General features: G+C 46.0%; 1 protein-coding gene across 1 annotated transcript in view; it reads right to left on the reverse strand.

The window, feature by feature from the left end:
- The window catches only part of FAM135B (family with sequence similarity 135 member B), a 157,202-nt gene that overhangs the window by 27,200 nt on the left and 105,823 nt on the right, over positions 1–24,179 (reverse strand). The window contains exons 7-10 of the mRNA XM_004373023.1: positions 14,409–14,562; positions 12,018–12,067; positions 1,220–1,375; positions 96–169 (exon numbers count right to left, since the gene is read on the reverse strand). Of these exons, the coding sequence (XP_004373080.1) occupies positions 96–169; positions 1,220–1,375; positions 12,018–12,067; positions 14,409–14,562 (434 nt within the window). The remainder of the gene's footprint in view (positions 1–95; positions 170–1,219; positions 1,376–12,017; positions 12,068–14,408; positions 14,563–24,179) is intronic.

Genomic DNA, 24,179 nt, shown 5'->3' on the forward strand with positions numbered 1-24,179 from the left:
ACAAAAATAAAAACACTTTTTAAAAAAAGTAACTGACCAAGAATGTCTCAGGCAGCTACTTCTAGGGGTGAAGTGGGAATACAACGGATACGTACAGATTTTCCTGGAAGGTCAGGACTGCGAGTTTCTGGTGCTCCGTGTAAAAGAAGGCCTCGGAAAACCTTCGGACCTGGGGAACAAGACAATGAGGACAGCGTAAGCCTTTAGGGGGGTATTCTCGCCGCTTTTTAAAAGAAAATTGAGGCTCAAGGAGGTAAGGGCATGTACTAATAGGAGGACACGTGTGCCCACAAGCCCGGGTTTCTGTACCAGGGTCTTCTAACTTCTATAGCTTCACTTTCTCATCCACACTCTGAGCCCAAACCTGGGTCATAGGAGCGCTTTAATGGATGCTAATGAGTCAGGTCTTACAGCTTCCTATCATGTTTATGTTTAGTTCGTATTTATTCTACTAGAAGATAAGCCCCTTGCAGGAACACACACGCACACACACACACAATCAGTTGCCATTAAGTCAGCTCTGACTCCTGGCAACCCATGCATGTCAGAATAGAACAGTGCTCCATAGGGTTTTCAGTGGCTCATCTTTTGGAAGTAGACTGCCAGACCATTCTTCTGACGCACCTCTGGGTGGACTCAAACCGCCAGCCTTTTGGTTAGCAGCCAAGTATGTTAACCGTTTGCACCACCAGGGACTCCCCTTGCACACAGGGACCATACATAAATGCAGACGAAACTGAATTTGCAAAGCCAGTCATGTAGGTAAGTTTGTCAGGCGCTCTGTGGCTCTGATCCTCAGATATTTTATCCTCTTGCTCTAAATGAGAAGACCAGTATCTTTTATTATGCTTTAATACTTCTGACATTGATATCTACTCACATGCACCCAAGCTGGTGGAAAAGAAATACATAAGAACAGTGTCTTATATTTGATAACACTTTAAAAAAAGTCTTTTCAAAGGACTTGTAATACCCTTTGTGACAGATCCTGCTATCACCTGAGATAGTCTGGGAAAGTGTCTTACAGATGAGAGCAGAGGCTCAGTAGGTTAATGAAGTTAACAAAGTCACAGGGCAAGTTCACGGTGGAACCAGGACCAGCACACAGATCTAGAGGTCGATACCAATTCTTATTCTGCTTCATAAACTGCCTCTCGTAAAACTTCCTTGAGAGACCACTGACACATGATTAGAGCATTTATGCCAGGTGACATCTTACCCTCAAGGTGTGATGTTCCTGGGTGAGATAAGTGGTAACTTGGGAGTGTAGAGTCACTGTGTCCAGGAATTGGGTCCAAAGAGCCATCAGGTGGGAGGCAAGCCAGGAGAGATCCTTACTTATCTGCTCAGCTATTCTCTCTGGATTGTTCAGCATCTGGAGAGGCAAAAAGTGGAGGTCAATGCCCTGTAGTCCATTAACCTATGGTAGCCTTCTTCCTGAAATCTTTGCTGACTTCTCTGTTTCTCATTAATCACTCTCCTTTCTTGGTAAACCTGTGACATTATATTATGCCCCAGAGCCCTATGGGATCATGTTACATATCACTCTTAAGCTGGGACTTTAAACAAGAATGACAACAATAAAATATTTAAGTCGTTTCTTAGTGTCTGCAAAATAACATGCCAAAGCCCTTTGTCTTGTGTACAAAATCACCCACCCATTATGTAGCACTAATCTAACTTTTCCATTTCGTTTTACCTATATGTATCTTTTAGATACAACTTATTCCTGGATTTCCACACGTATCTTGTGCCTTTGATCTTTTCTCTCTGCCTTTGTTTACACTGACTCCTTTTCAATTTCTCTTTGTAAACTCTCTAACCCTATCACCACCAATCTCAATCATCCACGTTTCAGTGCCCAGCTCCAGGGACCGTAGTTCAGGGCATCTTCCCTGTTGCCTCTAGCTGGAAACCAACCACTCACATCCTCCACCAACACTGTACTCGAAAGAGTACAGCAGGTTCTTACACTAGACCCCACCTTATCTTCCACTGGATTCTGAACTCAGTGCTTTGCAACCATTATAGTTTCCATTGATTAGTATCTACTATTTGGCCTACTATGCCAGGAATGAAAAATTGAAGAGGAATGGTGTCACATTCATCATCAAAAAGAACATTTCAAGATCCATACTGAAGTACAATACTGTCAGTGATAGGATAATACCCATATACCTACAAAGAAGACCAGTTAACACGACTATTATTCAAATGTACTCATCAACCACTAAGGCCAAAGATGAAGAAATTGAAGATTTTTACTAACTTACGCACTCTGAAATTGATCAAACATGCAATCAAGATGCATTGATAATAATGGTGATTGGAATGCGAAAGTTGGAAACAAAGAGGAGGGATCAGTAGTTGGAAAATATGGTCTTGAAAGAAATGATGCTGGAAATGGCATGATAGGATTTAGAAGATCAAGGACATCTTCATAGCAAATACTATTTTTCCACAACATAAACGGCAACAGATGGAATACACAGGAATCAAATTGACGACATCTGTGGAAAGAGAAGATGGAGAAGCTCAATATCATCAGTCAGAACAAGTCCAGGGGCCAACTGTAGAATAAACATCAATTGCTCATATGCAAGTTCAAGCTGAAGCTGAAGAAAATTACAATAAGTCCACAAGAATCAAAATACAACCTCGAGTATATTCCACCTGAATTTAGAGACCATCTCAGGCACAGATTTGATGCATTAAACACTAATGACTGAAGACCAGACAAGTTGTGGAATGACATCAAGGACATCATACATGAAGAAATCAAGAGGTCAATAAAAAGACAGAAAAGAAAGAAAAGACCAAAATGGATGTCAGAAGAGACTCTGAAACTTGCTCTTGAACACAGAGTAGTTAAAGCGAATGGAAGAAATGATGAAGTAAAAGAGCTGAATAGCAGATTTCAAAGCGTGGCTCGAGAAGACAAACTAAAGTATTATAATGACATGTGCAAAGACCTGGAGCTAGAAAACCAAAAGGGAAGAACACGTTCAGCATTTCTCAAGCTGAAAGAACTGAGGAAAGAATTCAAGCCTTGAGTTGCAATACTGAGGGATTCTATGGGGAAAATATTGAACGACAAAGGAAGCAACAAAAGATGGAAGGAATACACAGAGTCACTGTACCAAAAAGAATTGGTCAACATTCAACCATTTCAGAAGGTATCATAAGATCAAGAACAGGTGGTATTGTAGGAAGAAGTCCAAGCTGCACTGAAGGCATTTGTGAAAAACATGGGGTTCCAGGAATTTATGGAATACCAATTAAGATGTTTCAACAAATGGATGCAACGCTGTAAGTGCTCACTTGTCTATGCCAAGAAATTTGGAAGATAGCTACCTGTACCCATTCCAAAGAAAGGTGATCCAACGGAATGTGCCAATTATCAAACAATATCATTAATATCAAACACAAGTAAAATTTTGCTGAAGATAATTCAAAATCAGTTGCAGCAGTACATCAACATGGAGCTGCCAGAAGTTCAAGCGGGATTCAGAAGAGAACATGGAACAAGGTATATCATTGCTGATGTCAGATGGATCTTGGCTGAATACCAGAAAGATGTTTACCTGTGTTTTACTGACTATGTAAAGGCATTCGACTGTGTGGATCATAACAAATTATGGATAACATCGTGAAGAATCGGAATTCCAGAACACTTAATTGTGCTCATGAGGAACCTGTACATAGATCAAGAGGCAGTCATTCAGACAGACAAAGGGGATGCTTTGTGGTTTAAAATCATGAAAGTTATACATCAAAGTTGTATACTTTCACCATACTTATTCAGTCTGTATGCTGAGCAAATAATCTGAGAAGCTGGACTATGTGAAGAACATGGCATCAGGATTGGAGGGAGACTCATTAACCTGTCATATGCAGATGACACAACCTTGCATGCTGAAAGTGAAGAGGACTTGAAGCACTTACTGATGAAGATCAATGACCACAGCCTTCGGTATGGATTACACCTCAACATAAAGAAAACAAAAATCCTCATAACTGGACCAACGAGCAACATCATGATAAATGCAGAAAATATTGAAGTTGACATGGATTTCATTTTACTTGAATTCACTATCAATGCCCATGGATGCAGCAGTCAAGAAATCAAATGATGTATTTCATCAGGCAAATCTGCTGCAAAAGAACTCTTTGAAGTGTTCAAATGGGAAGATGTCACTTTGAGGGCCAAGGTGCACCTGACCCAATCCACGATATTTTCAATTGCCTCAAATGCATGTGAAAGCTGGACAATGAATAAGGAAGACCGAAGAAGAATTATGGTGTTGGTGAAGAATATTGAATATACCATGGACTTCCAGAAGAACAAACAAATCTGTCTTGGAAGAAGTACAGCCAAAATGCTCCTTAGATGCATGGATGACAAGACTTTGTATCACATACTTTGGACATGTTATCAGGAGGGACCAGTCCCTGCAGAAGCACATCATGCTCGGTAGTGTAGAGGGTCAGTGAAAAAGAGGAAGAGCCTCAACAAGATGGACTGACACAGTGGCTGCAACAATGAGCTCAAACATAGCAACAATTGTGAGGATGGCGCAGGACTGGGTGGTACTTCGTTCTGTTGTACCCAGGGTCACTATGAGTTGGAACCAACTCACTGGCGCCTACCAACAACAGTAGCAACCATTTGACAAGTCCACCACCCATCTGTCAGTTTGTCATGCTCTGGTGGCTTGTGTGTTGCTACGATTCTGGAAGCTAGGTCAAGGGTATTTCAAATACCAGCAGGGTCAGCCATGGTGGACAGGTTTCAGCAGAGCTTCCAGACTAAGACTGACTAGGAAGAAAGGTCTGGAGATCTACTTCTGAAAATCAGCCAATGAAAACAGTATGGATCACAACAGAAAATTGTCTGCTATAGTGCTGGAAGATGAACCCCCTAGTTGAAAGGCACTCAGAATACACAGGGCAGCAACAATGGAGTTGAGCATGCCAATGATCATAAAAATGGCACAAGATTGGGTGACATCTTGTTCTGTTGTACACGAGGTTGCTGTGAATCAGAGCTGACTAGATGGCAACTAACAAGAACAACATTATGCTCCAAGTGTACTACTTCCTCTCTTTGGAGTCCCATTGACCTTGCTCAGATCTCACTCAGAGATCCTCTCATGATGCAGTGCTGTTTTACTTCCTATGTCTCTCTCTTGTCTGCATTTCAAGCTTTAGTCTTCTCAGTATTCCCCAGAGCTAGCACAACACCTCCTGGTAGAGACTGGGAATTTCATAACTCGTTGTTGAATAAGTAAGTGCCTCTGCATGAATGAGACGTGGCCCATGCCTCAATAACTCAGACTCCCTTCCTGGGCATCTTATTCTGTCCCCCACAGTATTTCTGCTCCACCAAGGTGGCACCTGCAAGCTCAGCGCACATTCTGGGTTCAGCTGCCAGTGTGAAGGAAACAAAAAAAAAGAAAATCTATTGATTAAACGTACCTTTGGGAGAATTATATTTTTCCCCAGTTGATAACAGACACAGCTCCAGATAAGTACAGAAAGCTTCTAATTAAGCCACAGGAGGACTCTGTATGTTCCCGGATCCCTAGGCTGTGCAATTATGAGGATGGGCTTGGAGGAGCTTGCCCAGAAAGACCAAAGACAGGCCCTTCACGCTAATGAGGATGTGATCTCGGCTCACTCTCTCAGGTGAAACGCCCTGGAAAACGCTTGGCACCGAGCAGCTGCCTCTCTGGCCACCCTGGTCTGCTGGGCTCAAGCCACTCTCCTGTGCACTGCCTCTTTCCTTCTTGCCCTTGGTTCGCTGAGTGCCCATTATGTGCTGGGCGGTGTGTCGAGCTTCGGGGAGTCAAAGATACATAACATAGAGTTCTGGAAGAGGCTATGGACTAGTTGTAACTATTCATTAGATGGTTATAATACACCCACCAAGGACTGTGAATGAGATATGTACTGAGTGCTGTGGAAAGAGCATGGAAGGCTTCCCAGAGGAGGTGATGTCTGCATTGGGTCATCAAGCTGAGCAGGTACTGAGTCAGGACGAGTCTGCTTTTCTTTCCCTGAATCAGCCAGGCTCTCTAAGGTCTTCAATCCTGGCTGCACAGCAGACTCACTGGGAAACTGTAAAACAGCAGCTGTCCAGGCCTGCCCCATCATCTCAGAGGGCGCTGCCCAGACACCACAATTTATAAACGATTCCCAGGGGTTCCTATGTGCGGCCAGGGCTCCAAACCCCTGCGCGATCACACCCGCGCCTGTGTGCATGTTGTCATTCTTTGGAATCCCTCCCTGCACACACTCACCCTCTGTAGGTCTCAGCTCGGTGTCACTCTCCCTGGCGGCTTCCCTGAATGCCCAGTAGGGCATCTAACAATGATCACTGATAGCTGGGGGGAACTTGAGCTGAGGGCACTTCAGACATGAACTTATTTAACCCTCATACCAGCCTGTCATGGATTGAATTGTGTCCCTCAAAATTACCTGTCAACTTGGCAAGGCCATGATTCCCAGTATTGTGTAACTGTCCACCATTTTGTCATCTGATGTGATTTTCCTATGTGTTGTAAATCCTACCTCTGTGATGTCAATGAGGTGGGATTAGCGGAAGTTATGTTAATGAGGCAGGACTCAATCTACAAGATTAGGTTGTGGCTTGAGCCAATCTCTTTTGGGATATAAAAGAGTTCGAGCAGAGAGACATGGGGGCCTCATACCAAGAAACAAGAGCTGGGAAAATAGCGCGTCCGTTGGACCTGGGGTCCCTGTGCTGAGAAGCTCCTAGAGCAGGGGAAGGCTAACGAGAAGGACCTTCCTCCAGAGATGACGAAGAGAGAAAGCCTTCCCCTGGAGCTAACGCCCTGAATTCGGACCTCTAGCTTCCTAGACTGCGAGAATAAACTTCTCTTTGTTAAAGCCATCCACTTGTGGTGTTTCTGTTATAGCAGCACTAGATGACTAAGACAGCCCTATCAGGTAGCTGAGTGCTATTATTACCCCCCAGCCCCCATTTTAGGGACAGGGTGGACAAGGCACTGAGCACACAGAGCGAAGCATTGGAGGCTGAAATCCTGTCTATTTAACGTGGCAGGAACATGAAAGGTGCCGTCAGCCTTCTCAGAACTCTGGAAATAGCTTTAGGGTGACTGTTGAGCCCCAACAGTAGCCTAGCACTTCAGAAAGAGGAAGAGAGGGCCTTTGCATTGCCTCCTTGGACTCGCAGGTGGCCCCACTGCTGTGAGGCCGTGGGAAAGCCACTTGGCCTCACTGGACCAGAGCTTCCTCTTGGATCACCTTCCGCATGAGGATGCTCTGGCAAGAGGACCGGCAAAACATCAGCAAAACCTCAGGCTGCCCACAATCAGCAGCTGTTCATTTACTGTTCCATCAGTGAGTTTCTCTGCAGTACTTCCTGTTAGGACGGTGTAGGTCTGGGCAAGTCTATCCCCTCAACGTGGAATCTCCCAGGAGACTATCAGACAACTTGGGGACACCCAGGGGAGAATCTTCTGCATTACAGGAAACTCTATGTTGCTGTATTTTTAAAGAAAGTTGGCATTGCTTCCAGTAGATACTCAGTGTGGTGTCTGAGCCTCACTGTTGAACAAAGTCCATGGCTGAGTTTCATTAGGACTTTCACATCCGCTCTGTAGAGCCCCCACCCCCTTCCTAATCAGTAATCAGGGGACACAGCAACAGGGCCTCTCACCTTGTACTCCAGCTCACCTTCCAGCCCTGCCCCACACCTGGGCTCCACACCCTCTGCTCTGTCACCACACTGGGCTCCAGTACCTCTGTTGCTTCAGTCTTACCCCGGCCTCGGCCAGCTGCCTCTACGTGGGTGCCCTTCCCTCTCTGCGTGTCTCCCCCTGCCTTCAGGCTAACCTCACTGTAGGGCCTTCCTCATCCTCCCGGCCAGAGTCAGGCTCACCCCCGCAGGCCCCAGTGCTGGCACAGCCCCCTCATCTGTCTCCCACCCCTGGTTCCAGCACTGACCACACAGGCACCTTCTGCCTTTTCTGTGGACAAATGTGTTTCTCACAGACCCCCCATCTCGGGTGCTGTCCTCCATCTGTGTATCCTGACAAATAGCCAAATAGCTGGCACACAGCAGGTGTTTATCAGAATCACTTGGAGCAAGGGTACATAAACCATTCTATCGCTATAGGGCTCTGTTTTCAAAGTGTCTACAAGAACCTGCAACAGTTTTCAATCTCCCACAAGGAGCCTGCAATGGCATGTCCCTTCTGTTTGAGGTTGTCCTTGAGATGGTGATGTTCTGTCTCCAACAGGTCAGCGGGCAGCTTCTGGGGTTCTACAGGGTGGTTCTTCCACTCCAACCACCAGGACCAGCTCTTTTGCAAAACACCAAGTCAGCTGATGCCCCCACCACCTCTTCTTCTCCTCCGTTACCAAACCACACCCCTGCAATCTTCTGCTGATCTGGTTGCTTTCGTACAAAGCAAAGCCTGCGGTATCACAGTCCTTCCAAACCCAGAAGTCTCCCTGCAGCTGGAGGCATGGCCCAAAGGAGGAGGGCCATCTGCCTCTCATGAAATGCCATGTGATGGGCTCACTGGCAGCCTACGTTCTAACCTCTGAATCTCTCATCCAGGCCACTGCAGGAGGCAGATGTGATGGTATGGACAGTATTGTGCGGCTGGGGCTCAGACAGGCTTGGATCCAGGTCATGGGCCACCCCTTACTGGTCCCGGGACTAAGGAAGACACCACTCCTTTGTGTCCACTTACCATAAAATGAATGGGGGGGGTGCCCCCTCCCAGGCTGCTGGGACACATATCACATGCTCAGTGCACAGGACATGGCCCTGAGGGTCCTTAACTTGCTGTAACTGCAGTTAACTCTCGCTTCCTGCCCTGAGGAGGAACTCCCTCCCCACCTCCTTCCCCTCACTGCCCCAGAAAGCCTGTCACCCACCTCTTCAATATTCTCCATGGCGCCCTGTGACCTGGGGGATTAGTCCAGGCTCCATGGTATGCCAGAAGTGCAGGCCCCTTCATGATCAGCCTGGCTCCCTGCCCTGGCACCTCGGTCATCCGCTGACCACCCCCTGCCCTGCTGCCACTCACAGTTTCACAGGCATAGGCCTTGCCCTTGGGACCCCTGGGCCCCTAGCCCCATGGAGGTCCCTAGTACAGGAGGCCAGGCCTCAATATTCCCTCAGTGGGGTGCCAATGCAGTCTCCTCTGTGGGTATCCGAGCGCTCTGGTTCCCCACAGGCAGGGTTAGTGGCTCAGCCTCCCACTGGCCCGCTACTCTGCTTGTAGTTGTTGTTGGGTGCCATCGAGTTGATTCCTACTCATCGGGACTCCGTGTGACAGAGCAGAACTGCCCCATAGTGTTTCCCAGGCTGTAATCTTTACGGGAGCAGATCACTAGGCCTTTCTTCCACGAAGCCACTGGTGGGTTCAAACTGCCAACCTTTGGTTAGTAGCAGAGCGCTTAACTATTGTGCCACCAGGCTCCTCATTACCCTGGTAAGTACACGTAAGATGCTGAAATCACAAAAAGTGACACTGAATTTTGCTAATTTTATTTGTTGTTGTTTTAGGTGCTGTCAAGTCAATTAATTCCAACTCATAGCCACCTGTCATGGATTGAATTGTGTCCACAAAAAATATGTCAACTTGGCTAGGCCATGATTCCCCATATTGTGTGACTATCCACCATTTTGTCATTTGATGTGATTTTCGTATGTGCTGTAAATCCTACAACTATGATGTTAATGAGGCACGATTAGAGGCAGTTATGTTAATGATGCAGGACTCAATTTACAAGATTAGATATCTTGAGTCAATCTCTTTTGAGATATAAAAGAAAATCAGGCAGAGACACAGGGGAACCTCATCCCACCAAGAAAGCAGTGCCGGGAGCAGAGCGCGTGCTTTGGACCTGAGGTTCCTGTGCAGAGAAGCTCCCAGATCAAGGGAAGATTGATGACAAGGACCTTCCTCCAGAGCTGACGGGGAAAGCGTTCCCCTGGAGCTGACACCCTAAATTTGGACTTATAGCCTACTGGACTATGAGAGAATAAATTTCTCTTTGTTAAAGCCATCCACTTTTGGTATATCTGTTATAGCAGCACTAGGTAACTAAGCCACCACTCCATGTACAACAGAACGAAACACTGCTTGGTCCTGCACCATCCTCACAATTGTTGATATGCTTGAGCCCATTGTGACAGCCACTGTGTCAATTCATCTTGCTGAGAGTCTTCCTCTTTTTCTCTGACCCTCTACTTTACCAAGCATGATGTCCTTCTCCAGGGACTGGTCCTTCCTGATAACACGTCCAAAGTATGTGAGATGAGGTTTCGCCATCCTCGCTTCTAAGGAGTATTCTGGCCGTACTTCTTCCAAGACAGATTTGTTTGTTCTTCTGGCAGTCCACGGTATACTCAACATTCTTCAACAACACCACGATTCAAAGGCATCCATTCTTCTTCAGTCTCCTTATTCATTGTCCAGCTTTCACACGCACATGAGGTGACTGAAAACACCACGGCTTGAGTCAGGTGCACCTTAGTGCTCTAAAGCAGGGTTCTCAGTCATGGCTGCACGTTATACACATTGGGGGAGCTTCTGATGAAAATATCAATACCCAAGTTCCACTTCCAGATATGCTGTTTCAACCACTTTGGGTGGAGCCCAGGCAAACGCACTTCTTTAAAGTTCCAAGGGTGATTCCAACGTTCAGGCAGGCTTGCGAAACACTGGATTAAAGGACAGAGATGTGGGTTTGCAGTGAGATGGTAGGCTTTTGAGTCCTGCTTCTACTCTTATCGCTGTGTCTCCAATCCTCAGTCACCACACCTCCTTCCATCTACATTCGCCTCTTGTTAATATAAGGAAAGGAGCTCTGGTGGCATAATGGTTAAGCGTTCAGCTGCTAACCGAAAAGGTTGGTGGTTCAAACCCACCCAAAAGTTCCATGGGAGAAAGACCTGGACATCTGTTTCAATAAAGACTACTTTTGTCGTTAGATGCCATCAAGTTGGTCCCAACTCACAGCGACCCTATATACAACAGAATGAAACACGGACTGGTCCTGCACCATCTTCACAATGGTTGCTATGCTTGAGCCCGTTACTGCAGCCACTGTGTCAATCCATCTCGTTGAGGGTCTTCCTCTTTTTCACTGACCCTCTACTTTACCAAGCCTGATGTCCTTCTCGAGGGACTGATCCATCCTGATAACATGTCCAAAGTACTTGAGTTAAGTCTCACCATCCTCACTTCTAAGGAGCATTCTGGCTGTACTTCTTCCCAGACAGATTTGTTCGTTCTTCTGGTAGTCCATGCTATATTCCATATTCTTCGCCAACACCATAAAGATTACAGCCTGGGAAACCCTATGGGGCAATTCTACTCTGTCATAGAGGGTAGTCATGAGTCAGAATTGACTCAACAGCACACAATAATAACAACACAATATAAGGATAACAACCCTCACCCAAGGCATACAACCCAACGGGATGTGAAAGTGTCCCACAGATGGTAAATAACAGTAACATACATTTGCCAAATATGCATTAAACCCAGATTCTTCATAAATGCTGGATGGATTTTTGGTAAGTGCACACTGTTGTTCTCATCATCATCCTAGCGGACAACCTCCCAGCCCTGCACAGGGCCATCTGAGCACAGGTGCGAGGTCTCTGTCACCCACAGTGAGAAGCTGATAGTTATTAGTCAATGCATGTTTGTTAAATGGACAGGTAATGGCCAAATCAATAAATGTATTCTGAACTCCAGAGAAACAGAGACTGTTAACCTGCTTAGTTTTTCCATAGTATCTAGTACAGAGTCAGTCACACAATAGGGGTCTAACAGACACTTAATGATTTTGAGTAACAGGATCCGAGTACTTTTCGGATGGATGCCCAGTGTGAGGTTACAAGTCCTGCCTTTTCATCTCTGCCTGCTATATCGAGCATGCAGTTATGCTTATCCTGCAAAGCTACGGCCGTCCAGACCTGAGAGGTCAAATTCTCTAATTACCTGCAGCTCTGAGCACAGCTGAGAGAGTGTTTCTTCAACAGCAAGGGCCTCTAGGAAGGAAAAAACAAACAAACAAAAAAAACCATACAATTAAAGGGACACACACAGGAATGCAGCAGTTGCTGATGAAAAAGCAGAGGTTTCCCGGTGGCATTACAGTCCCAGAGATAAGCGCACCTCCTGAGGACTCTTTTTATACCCATTCTAACTGCCCGCATGGGTCATGGTCATAGAGAGGGTGATCCTGATTTCGAGTCCCCGGGGAGAGCAAATGGTTAGCCTGCTCGGCTGTTAACCAAAGAGTTGGGGGTTCGCATCAATCCAAAGATGCCCTGGGAGAAAAGGCCTTTTCTGCTTCCAAAAAATCAGCTGTTGAAAACCCCATGGAGCACAGATCTCCTGACACACATGGGGTCACCATGAGTTGGAATCAACTGGACGGCAACTGAGTTTTTTTTAAATCCTGGTTTGGAGCCTTGTGGCTTAGCACTAGATACAGTGCAACACTGTCTCGTGGATGATTTCTTACGAACAGTAGATCCTCACGTTCGCACACTATGTGTGGTCCAAAGTGCTTCTACATGCATTGTGCTTTCGTGAGTCCAGGCATGCATACTGCATTTTTACACAAATAATGTGCATGTTCCTTCGACGCTTCTTTGCCAACCGTGCCCACCCCGGCCAGGTATTTTTGCACACTGTGTGATTTTTTTTTTTACAGTAACACGCAAAAATTCGCATACAGCTCTTATGAAAATACCTCGAGGAGGAGGCAAACAAATGTAGAATTTGTGTGTTATTTGCGTAAAAACAGTCACGCACGCACGGTGGCATAGGTCTCTGTGACTTATATGGCCATGAGCTGGGGTCCCATCTCCAAAATGAAGAATGGAAAGCCCAGGGAAGGGAGTGGCCGTGCCGAGCCTGCTCCCCAGCTCTCCTGCCTCTCATCCTAAAGCATCGGGGCCTCCCATGCCACCAACAGTGGGCCCACACTGCTCCACCTTATTAGTGGGACCCAGCAGCCTCTCGGCATTTGGGATTTAACATCCACAGGTGTATTTGAGCTCTTCCCTGGTTCTGTGATGCTGTGGTCCGTCATTTACACTTAGCCAAGGCATGACTTGAGAAGCAGGCTCATTAGAAGGCTCTGAGCAGACCAGCATGAGTGTGACATGACATAAAGGACCTGCCCCAGGAGTCAGGGTCTCTGCACGCCTGTCACGATTCTGCCACTGCTGGGTGACCCTGAGCAAGTCACTTCACCTCTCTGAGCTTTGGTCTGATCACTTGTCAAGCAAGAAGGATCTGGGACCAATGATCTCCACGATGTTTAATTTTTGGAAAATCCATGTGCAAAAACAATTCACCTCCAGAAGTCAAAACACGGTGGATACACAAGAGGTTTTTATAATTATCAAACCCATTGCCATCAAGCTGATTCCAATTCACAGTGACTCAATAGGACAGAGTAGAACTGCTCCATAAGGTTTCCAAGACTGTAATCTTTATGGAAGCGGACTGCCACATCTTTCTCCCTTGGAGTGGCTGCTGAGTTCAGACCGCTGACCTTTCAGTTAGCAGTGAGTGCTTTACCACTGCGCCACCGGGGCTCCTTTTTGAATCATTAGATTACTATGTATGTGTGTGTGTGTGTTCTCTTTCTCTCTAATCCTTTCTTCCTTTCTTAAAATTGTTTGATCCTCTTGTAAGCTGGAATCTCCTCATTACAGCCTAAATAAGGAGAGGATATAAACTACGCTGGCACAGAACAGACGACGTTTGTTTTCTCGTACAAGGTCGCCATGAGTCAGAGCCGACTTGACAGCAACTAACAACAGCATGAACTACACTTCCCCCTAGAAAGCACGATCAGGTACCCCAAACACCAGGAATGCAGTGGGTCCAACATCCTATTCAGTGAGTGAATGAATGAGTGAATGAATGAATGCGCCTTGAAGCGCTCATGTCTTTTACTTTTGGTATGGATCATCTAATTTATTTCTCCCCTCGTGATCGCTCACGTCTTTGCTCCCTGCATTTTCACATACGAGGGTCTTGCTTGATGGAATGATGCCAACCAAAAACCACACCCGCTGCCGTCGAGTCGATTCCGACTCACAGCGACCCTACAGGACAGAGGAGAACTGCCCCATAGGGTTCCCAAGCAGCGCCTGGTAGATTCGAACTGCTGACCTTTGGGTAGCAGCCGTAGCTCTTGACCACTACGCCACCAGGGTTTCCTGGAATGATGCAGAGTACGGGAAAACCCACCCGAACCACGGAGTCCCTTACTGTGACGTTCATAAAAGCGTGCTGAGTTTTCTGGATCCCTCATCCCAAAGAGGAGGGTGGGCTGCTGGGATGGATCTCCCTGCCCCTGCCCCTTACCCAGCTCCGTGCGCGGCAGCTCTGGGACGTCCCGCATGATGACCAGGAAGTAGGTGCGGAGTCCATGGTACGCGTGCAGCAGCAGGCGGCACAGGCCCCGGTGCCACTTGTGGGCATGCTGCATGCAGTTCTCCGAGGGCACGTAGAAGCTCCCCTGTGGGCGGGACACAAACCTGCCTGAGGACGTCGCGCCTGGCGGCTGCACAGGGCACCTCCCTCCACAGCTGCACCGACCATCACCGAACGCGCTGCAGCTCAGGGATTCGGGTCTGGTCCTTAGAAACACAGGGACGGGAGTGACATCCCCAGGAAAAGTGTGCAGGCAGAGGATCTTCTCTATCCCTCTGCACGGGAGAAATGTGAAGTCGGCCCACCGCTGTCTTGTCATGCTTACACTAAATTAACAACGCAGCAATCATAGTAATGATAATGATGACGGCTATGCAGACAGTGATGAAGATAATGGTTGAAGCTGATGATGGTGATGGCCTGCCACGTTTGTGAGACTTGGATGGCACCCACTTACAAGCCCCTTTCTTCTGCAGGGTGCTCTAGAAGGAGAAAAGGTCATGAGACAGACAGAAGTGGGTTCCTTTGGACAGACAGGTAGGAATTCAGAAAGACCCTTGCAGCAGACAGGTGAGAGGCAGGCGTGCTGCGAAAGAGAAACCTATATTGTCGTAAAATAGGAAGACACTGTGAGGTCAATCGTTGCTGAAAGTGCACTTCGGAAGAGGTTGTGAACGCAGACTAGAATGTTTTGCATATTTTATGTGTAGATGTAGGGTGTACTAAATCAGCAGAATTACATGAATGTGGCCTTCCGTGAGGAAAAGACTCCTCAGTCCACAGCGGCTTGGAGATCCAGACATGATGAAGAAGAGGACAGTCTGACTTTCTTGCAAACCCAAGAGAGAAGGACTTTCTGGGTGAATATTGAGAGACTTTTTTTTTTTTTTTCCTGAGAACAGAGAAAGGAATCTCATGGAAATTGGCTCTCAGGCAGTGGGAAAAGGGAGGTATTGAGTAGTGTGTGCCGAGTCCCTGGGTGATGCAAACAGTTAGGCACTGGTGGTTCGAATCCACCCAGAGGCACCTCGGAAGAAAGGCTTGGAGATCTGCTTCCAAAAATCAACCACTGAAAATCCTATGGCTCACTGCTCTACTCTGACATACATGGGTTACCACAAGCTGGAGTCAACTCAGTGGCAACTAGTTTAGTTTTTGCCTTTGGTTTGGTCGGTCGGTTGCTGAATAGCATGCTAGCAAACTCGCGGCCTCGAGACCTGCCAGTTCCGACTCTGGCTCACTCGGCTGTGCCGGGAGCAAGTCCTGGATCGTTACAGTTCCGCGCTGCCTGCCCTATCTGGCTGGTAGCCAGCTGCATGAAAGAAACTCCATTTGGGGCGTCCGTGGGATTCCACGCTCTTGGTGGCTTTTGTGAATATCTACAGATATTCGCATTATACTTTATCTCATTTGATCTTCAACAGGCACCATGTATGGCAGATTTTCCAAACAAAATACAGACGCTGTTGTTGTTGTGTGCCATCAAGTCGACTCCAATCCACAGCGACCCGATAGGATAGAGGAGACCTGCCCCCATAGGGTTTTCAAGGAGCTGCTTGTGGATGCAAGCTGCTGACCTTTTGGTTAGCAGCCTAAGCTCTTAACCACTTTGCCACTGGGCGCCTAGAATATAGACAGATACGGTAAAAATCACCAATCACAACCTCATGAAAGGGAACACACTATAAAGTGCCCCAGTCCCCAGAATTCAATAATTTCTTATGGATTCTTCTAGAATACTTTCATATACATATATTCTTATGGACTTGTTTGTTCATTTAATGAATGTTTATCTTGAAAACACACACACATCAGCTAGGACATACCTCAGACATTTCTCTGTTCCTTGCTTTTCTCACTTAACATCTCCAGGAGTTCTTCCTGGTCCATATCTACACTAAGTGGTAGGAACTCCTATTCCCATTCCACAGATCAAAAGACTGAGGCTCAAAGAATTTAATGACTTGGACAAGGTCACCCTGCTTGCCAGCAGAGGCAATGATTCTGAAAATACAGGTGTTAAAATGTTCTCAGTATGCCACACAGGCCTCTCAAAGAAATGCCTGGTGGAGAAGAGCTGTTTCCACAAAGGGTTGTTTGCTTTGACTGAGGCATTAATCTGAGAGTTGGGGTGTCTCCATTAGCTGTGACTAAGCAGAAATGAAAGCAGAAATGGGATTAACAGAGGCCTCAAAGCCAGCAGGTGTGAGTCTCTAGTTTGTCTGCTCCAAGCCGCATCTGGCCTAGCTCTGAGCACCGCACACGTTACCTACTCACACCTGCCTTTTCCCAGTAACAATGCCTCATTTGGAAAGTGCCCGAGGATACACCAAAGAAGGCAAGGAGCCCATGAAGTCTGTTATTAACTTTGACTTTTAAAACTAGGCACTAATATCGTATGACTTTTTCAAGAGAGGCATAAGGAAGACTCTGGGGAATTTTCACCAGGTTGATTCAGTACGATTACTGATAGAACACGAAGTCAAAATACCAATGCAAACAGAAATCTGGGAAGAAAACATATACACCTAGAGATTACGATGAACAAAACAAAGCAAAACAGAACAAAACAACTTCTTTCTCCATGAATTACTCAACAGCACACACTGTTGAAAATGAGTGCTGTACCGTGGAAAAGCCCATCAGCCTCCCCTCCGGGCCTAGGGCGCCTCGCGGGTGTCGGCTTGGGAGACCCAATGCACTTCTATTAGCATTGCAGGAAGTGGACTGAGAAACCGTGCTCGGTCTCCCCAGCACAAAGAAGGAATGATTTAGCAACCCCCTTTCAATGGAAACCCTAGATAATGATAGAGTAACCACGCAGGGCAGGTGGGACATCGGGCTGCACATGGGCTCACGAATGCTAGCTTCCTGGCTCAGGGCCCATCCCACACTCGGTGCACAGCCAAAGCTAGGTCTCTCTCCCCTTCTGTGGCTAAATTTAGTCCAGTGTAAATGGGCAAATATTTGCATAGCTGAAAGGGAGTGAAATAGAGGGTTGGGCACTTGGGCTGTAGGGCAAACAGTTGGCGTTTAAGACCTGAACCCAAACCCAAACTCCAACTTTGAGCTCTGGTTTTGCCGCAGACTCTGCCAGTGTCACCTGGGACAGTGCCCTTCACCTCCCTGAGCCGCAGGCACGCAGCCTGCTAGACAGAGGAGTTTTCCTTCCTCTCGGTTTACAATCTATGTTTCACACAGCAGTTTTTACAAGGTTTTTCAAAGATGCCTTTTCACCCAGCTCATTACAAATCACTGCAAGGTGATTTCTTTTTTAACTCGCATTTTGTGGGGAAAAGCAACTGAGTTCCATAGGACTTGGAATTACAGGAAAGACCTGGGACCAGAGGGTCGAGGCTCTGCACAGGGACTGAGGTGGCCTCAGAGACAAGAGTGAGAGAGTTCTCCGCCCCCACAAAGCCCCACAAACACGCAAGCCGTTTGTCTTCCTAATGATTTTTATCAGTAGGCGTTCCGTGTGAATTCACCAATGTACTTAAGTTATGATGTCTTCTTTAATAAATTGGTCGACTCTTACATTATCAAGGGATTTTGACCTATTTAGAACTTTAAAAAATAACAACTCATTAGTAACTAGAGAAGTTGATATATTGACTCTGAATAATTCATAACTATCTTGTAAATGGAGCCCTGGTGGCTCAGTGGATAAAAGTCAGCTGCTAACCAAAAGGTTGGCAGTTCAGATCCACTAGCTGCTCCCTGGAAACCCTATGGGGCAGTTCTACTCTGTCCTATAGGGTCACTATGAGCTGGAATCGACTTGATGGCAACGGGTTTTATCTTGTAAATTTCCTTTAGGCCTATGACGCACTTTGCAGGAACGTAAGTCATTACTATTGATCTGTTTGCCTTTAGAGAATGATATTTTCATATTAGGTATCATGACTGGGAGTCCCATTGAGTCCCTTTATACTCTTCAGTAACTCCATGAGGTCAGTTCGATCCCGTTTATCATCATGATCCTGATCCCCTTTGTTGGGTACTCCCTGGGTGCCCGTCATGGCTAAGAACCTGAGATCCAGAGATTAATAAACACTGATCCCACCTGGAGGATGCCCAAGTTTGGGGAACCAGAAACACAAATGCTTAATTACAGTGCAATGTGGTGTTATAATAAATATTAAGAGGTTATGAGTATGTGATGGGGCACGATCAACCATCTGAAGGGCTGGGGTAGGAAAGGCTTCTTGGGAGAGGTTATGCTAGAGTTGAATCCTGAAGGTGAGTCAGGCAGAGAAGGGATGAACTGTCATTAGCAAAGGCACTGAGTTATTAAAAGAGCAAAAACCAAACTAAACCAAGCCAAACCCATTGCTGCTGAATCAATTCCAACTCATGGTGACCCCATGTGTTACAGAGTAGAACTGCTCCATAGGGTTTTCTTGGCTAAAGCTCAGGCTGCTAACCAAAAGGTTGGCAGTTTGAATCCACCAGCTGCTCCTCGGAAACCCTATGGGCAGTTTTACTCTGTCCTGTTGGGTAGCTACGAGTCAGAGTCGACTTGACGGCACACAACAATAACAACAATCTTTAGGGAGGCGGATCACCAGGACTTTCTTCCATGATGCTCCAGGGTGGGTTTGAACCTCCAACCTTTCAGTTAGTAGTTCAGAGTAACCTGGTTGGACCACCCCAGGACCATATTAAAACAAAGTACCAGAAAATGCAGTCAGCTGTGTGCTGCTAAAGTAAATGAGTCCAGGAGAGAGAAGCAAGGGATGAGGGGGACAGAGAGGCTGGAGTCAGGACATGGAGGGCCAGGAGTATCATGCGAGAACCCATTCCCAGGCACCCAAAGATGCACAGGGAATGTACACAGCGTGAGCTAGCGTGTCCCCCACGAAGAGAGGGGAAAGGGGGCCTGCACGGGGCCCCTCTGCTATGACCCCAGCTCCTCACCAGTTTTCTCATCTCGTCTTTAAACCCCCAGGGAGGCTGGAACATGATGTAAACTGGCAAAAGTGGAATCAACCCAGAGAGGTTAAGACAATGGCCCTTGGCACCCCAGTTAAAAAGAGTCAAGTCCAGAATTCCAAAATAGCTCCGCCTGGCTGCCAAGCCCAGCTCTTTACCCACAGGGCACTGTTCTGAGTTCACCAGAATCCAAGCGCCTGACCTGAAGGGCAGTTCCTCAACAGAGGGCTGGCAGTGAGAGCAGGGGTGATGAGAACAGCTGGAGTCAGATGAAATGGCCATCAGATAATCCGGATTAATTATGCCGCATGTGAAGGGCCAAGCCACTACTACTCTCCTCCCCAAGGGGCACAGCCCAGATCATAAACTCCGGTGTATCTGTGGGATAAGTGAGCTGGCAATCTCAGCACCTTCGGGCGCTGCAACCACTGTCACCGTTTCTGCATGGGAAGCTGCAGATCTTCATTGCAGCTTCTGAAAGGTGTGAAATGCTACGCTTTTGTGGTTTTAATTATGAGAGGTACTAAATTCCTTGAATGGGCACTGGGGCAGGCATAGAGTTGGAATCTATAATTACTCTCCTATTGTGAGTTCCTGAGTCGGCCATGTGAGTTTGGTCCTTGTCTATCCCTCCCATACATTTGGTGGTACCTTCTACGGCCCATGCTGGTCCATTGAGATCAGATTCTGTGCTCTGACAGCAAACACACACTCATGTGGCTCCCTATAAACCTCCTGATCTGGGATGTGCAGAACACCCAGAGTCTGTGCCCAAGTGTGCAGTAGGCTAGCAGGGGTGACAGTCTCAGAGTCAGACAACTAGCATGCGGAACAGCTATGTCTTGAATGAGAATTCTGTCTTAGTTATCTAGTGCTGCTGTAACAGAAATACCACAAATGGATGGCTTTAACAAACAGAAATGTATTCGCTCACAGTCTAAAAGGCTACAAGTCCGAATTCAAGGTGCCAACTCCAGGGGAAGGCTTTCTCTCTCTGTCGACTCTGGGGCAAGGTCCTTGTCATCAATCTTCTCCGGTCTAGGAGCTTCTCAGCACAGGGACCTCAGGTCCAAAGGGCATGCTCTGTTCCTGGTACTTCTTGCTTGGTGCTACCGAGATCCCTCTCCTCTCTGCTTGAGTCTCTCTTTTATATTTCAAAAAAGACTGACTCAAGATACAATCTAATCCTGTAGATTATGTCCTGCCTCATTAACATAACTACCTCTAATCCTGCCTCATTAACATCATAGAGGTTAGGATTTACAACACACAGGATCATCACACCAGACCATAAAATGGTGGACAATCACACGATACTGAGAATCATGGCCTAGCTGAGTTGATACACATTTTTGGGCGACACTATTCAATCCATAACAGCCTCCCTGGTCCCAGAGCCCATGCTCCTAACCATCACCTAGTCCTGCCTCCCTAAAGAAGCAGCTCAGGGATAACGCTGGCTCCTGGATGTTGTTCTTGTTGTCAACCCATGGTGACCCCACCACAATGGAACAAAACACTGCCCAGTCCTTATCATCCCCATGATCAGCTGTGGATTGGACTATTTTCATTGGCTGATTTTCAGAAGTAGATCACCAGGCCTTTCTTCCCAGTCTGCCTTAGTTTGGAAGATCCACAGAAACCTGTTCAGCATCATAGCAACATGCAAGCTCCCACTGACAGAAGGGTGGTGGCTGCACATGAGGTGCAGTGGCTGGGAACTGAACCCGGGTCTCCTGCATGGGAGGCAAGAATTCTACCACCCATGCCCCAACTAGCTCCCTGTTGGCCTCTACAAAAAGCAATTGGGCTGTTTTGAGAGATTATTAAACCTGCATGTGAGCTCAATGCATGGATATTATTATATCAGAAAGTTTAGTTCTACAGGAAACCAGCTCAAAGTCTGTCTAACTTCTACTGGAACAATTTTAATAACTGTAGGAACTAAAATACAAGCATATGCATAGTGAACTGTAGTCTACCTGGGGCTTTTATACCAACTCTGTAAAGTAGTTATCGTTATTAGCCCTATTTTATGGATAAAGACACAGATTGGAAGATCACTCAGATAGTCGCAGGAATTAAGAGTGTCTTACAAAAATATTTATCAAAATTAAAGCAACAAAAATAAACTGAGCAATTTTTAAGTAAAATTTTGATCATGTATATTACCAGCTTGCAATCAAATATCACTGTGCAGTCTAGTAGCTACATTTTCATTAGAGTTCAAGATTGAGTTGTTGTATATACGGCCACCAAAGTGGTAACATTCATCTTGCATTTCAACATTTCTTCATTGGAGCAAAGCATTCAACTTGTTTTTAATACTGGTCTGCATCTGTTGACTGCTTATTATTTGCTCCACCACCCGCCTGTTAGTTTGTTATACTGTGGCGGCTTGTGTGTTGCTATGATGCTGAAAGCTATGCTACTGGTATTTCAAATACCAGCAGGGTTACTACCCACGGTGGAACGCTTTCAGTGGAGCTTCCAGACTAAGACAAACTAGGAAGAAAGACTTTGTGGTCTACTTCTGAAAATTAGCCAGTGAAAACCCTATGATCACAACAGAATATTGTCTGATATAGTGGTAGAAGATGAGCCCTTTAGGTTGGAAGGCACTCAAATAACACAGTGGCTGCAACAATGGACTTGAGCATATCAGCGATCGTGAAAATGGCACAGAACCGGGCAACGTTTAGTTCTGTTTATACATGAAGTCGTCACGAGCTGAAGCCAACTCAATGGCGACAACAACAATATTATTTGCTAGTAGTCTATTGAATACTGTGATCACCTTCTAGGTAGTACATACATACCTCATAGTAGTATTTGCATTTGTTGCCTGGCCTATAAAATAGGAATAATAATAGCAATTACTTCCAAGATAATTACTTCCAATTACTTCCAGATAATGTATACAAGATGCTTAGAAGAGAGTCTGACAAAAAATAAAGAATAGGTATTTGTATTACAGAAAGGCAGAAGGGGGGCATGCAACCCAGTCTGCAGGTGTCAAGGGAGAGATGACCCTCGGGCTGAGATCTAAGGAGACAGATCAGAGGGTGCGGCAAGTAGAGTGACAATACGGGCCACCATACCATTACCCAACACTACACAAACGCTGCCTCCCCTTTTCTCTGAGCTGATGGGACCAAGGCACAGAAAGAGGAAGTACGGGGGCACAGAAAGAGGAAGTAAGGGGGCACCAGAACCTCAATTTCCATCCTCTGAACAGTCGCCCCTCTGCCTTTGCTTTTCAGTGTTGTAAACGAAGCCCTCACATGAAATGGATAAGCCATTTCACAACTGTGTCTATTAACAACTTCACAGACATTAGCTTCTTTAATGAAGGGACCAATACATCATTCCAGCGCACAAAATACTTAACACTTTGCGTTTGAAAATGCTGAGTCCAGCTATTAAAACGTTTATAGCTTTGGCACTTTCATTTTCTAGCGGTTCATTTCCATTTGTTCTTCATTAAGAGCAATTCTCCAAACTGTGTGCAACATTCAGCAATTTTGTTAGCAGTTGGCAAATTGGAGTCTTAATATTTAATCTAATTGAGAACATTACACAACTCATACTGAACAAGCAATTTAGTTGTCAGATCATCAGAAAACCACAAACACCTTTCTGATGAATGTCTTATTTTTACAGTCTGCCTTGAAGAAGGCTCTGATTTTAAAAAGTATAATTAATATTCTCCTATTCAATCAGATGCACATATGTTTCCTAAGTTTGAGGTTGCCAAGAACTGGAAGAGAAGGGAATGGGGAATTACTGCTTATCGGGTACAGGGTGATGAGAAAGTTCTCGAACTAGATAGTGGTAATGGTTGCAGAACATCATGCATGCACTTAATGCCACTGAATTATACACTTTAAAATTGTTCAAATAATAAATTCTAACCCATGTGTATTTTACCACAATAAAAAAGTACTTAACAGTCACTATGTGTGATATTTAGACTTGAGAGATCACTTGCTGAATGAAATGAGCGAGCGTTCATTGGTACAGGTTGACCTGCTGTCATGGATTGAACTGTGTCCCCCCAAAACATCTGTTGAATTGGCTAGGACATGATTCCAAGTATTGTGTGATTATCCACCATTTTGTCATCTATGTGATTTTCCTACATGTTGTAAATCCTACCTCTATGATGTTGATAAGACTAGCAGCAGTTATGCGGATGAGGTGGGACTCAATCTACAAGATTGGGTTGCATCTTGAGCCAATCTCTTTTGAGGTATAAAGAGAGAAGCAAGCAGAGAGATGGGGCACCTCATACCACCAAGAAAGCAGTGCCGGGAGCAGAGCATGTCTTTTGGACCTGAGGTTTCTGTGCAGAGACGCTTCTAGACCAGCGGAAGATTGATGACAAGTACCTTCCTCCCGAACCAACAGACAGAGAGAAAACCTTCCCTTAGAGCTGGTGCTCTGAATTTGGACTTCTAGCCTCCCACACTGTGAAAGAATACATTTCTCTTTGTTAAAGCCATCAGCTTGTGGTATTTCTGTTATAGCAGTACTAGATGGCTAAGACACTTGGATTCACATACTGGCTTTGCAAATGGTAAGCTCTGAGACCATGGCCCAAGGACGTGACTCCTCAGGGCCCCCTCCACATGTGCAAATGCTGAATCTATCTATTAAAAACCAAAAATACTTCAACACACCACTCTCAGTAAAGGACAGAACAACTAAGAAGAAACTCAGCAAAGATACAGAAGACCTAAAGGGCACAATCAGCCAACTGGACCT

This window comes from Trichechus manatus, unplaced genomic scaffold (genome assembly GCF_000243295.1).
Source record: "Trichechus manatus latirostris isolate Lorelei unplaced genomic scaffold, TriManLat1.0 scaffold00022, whole genome shotgun sequence".
Classification (NCBI taxonomy): domain Eukaryota; kingdom Metazoa; phylum Chordata; class Mammalia; order Sirenia; family Trichechidae; genus Trichechus; species Trichechus manatus.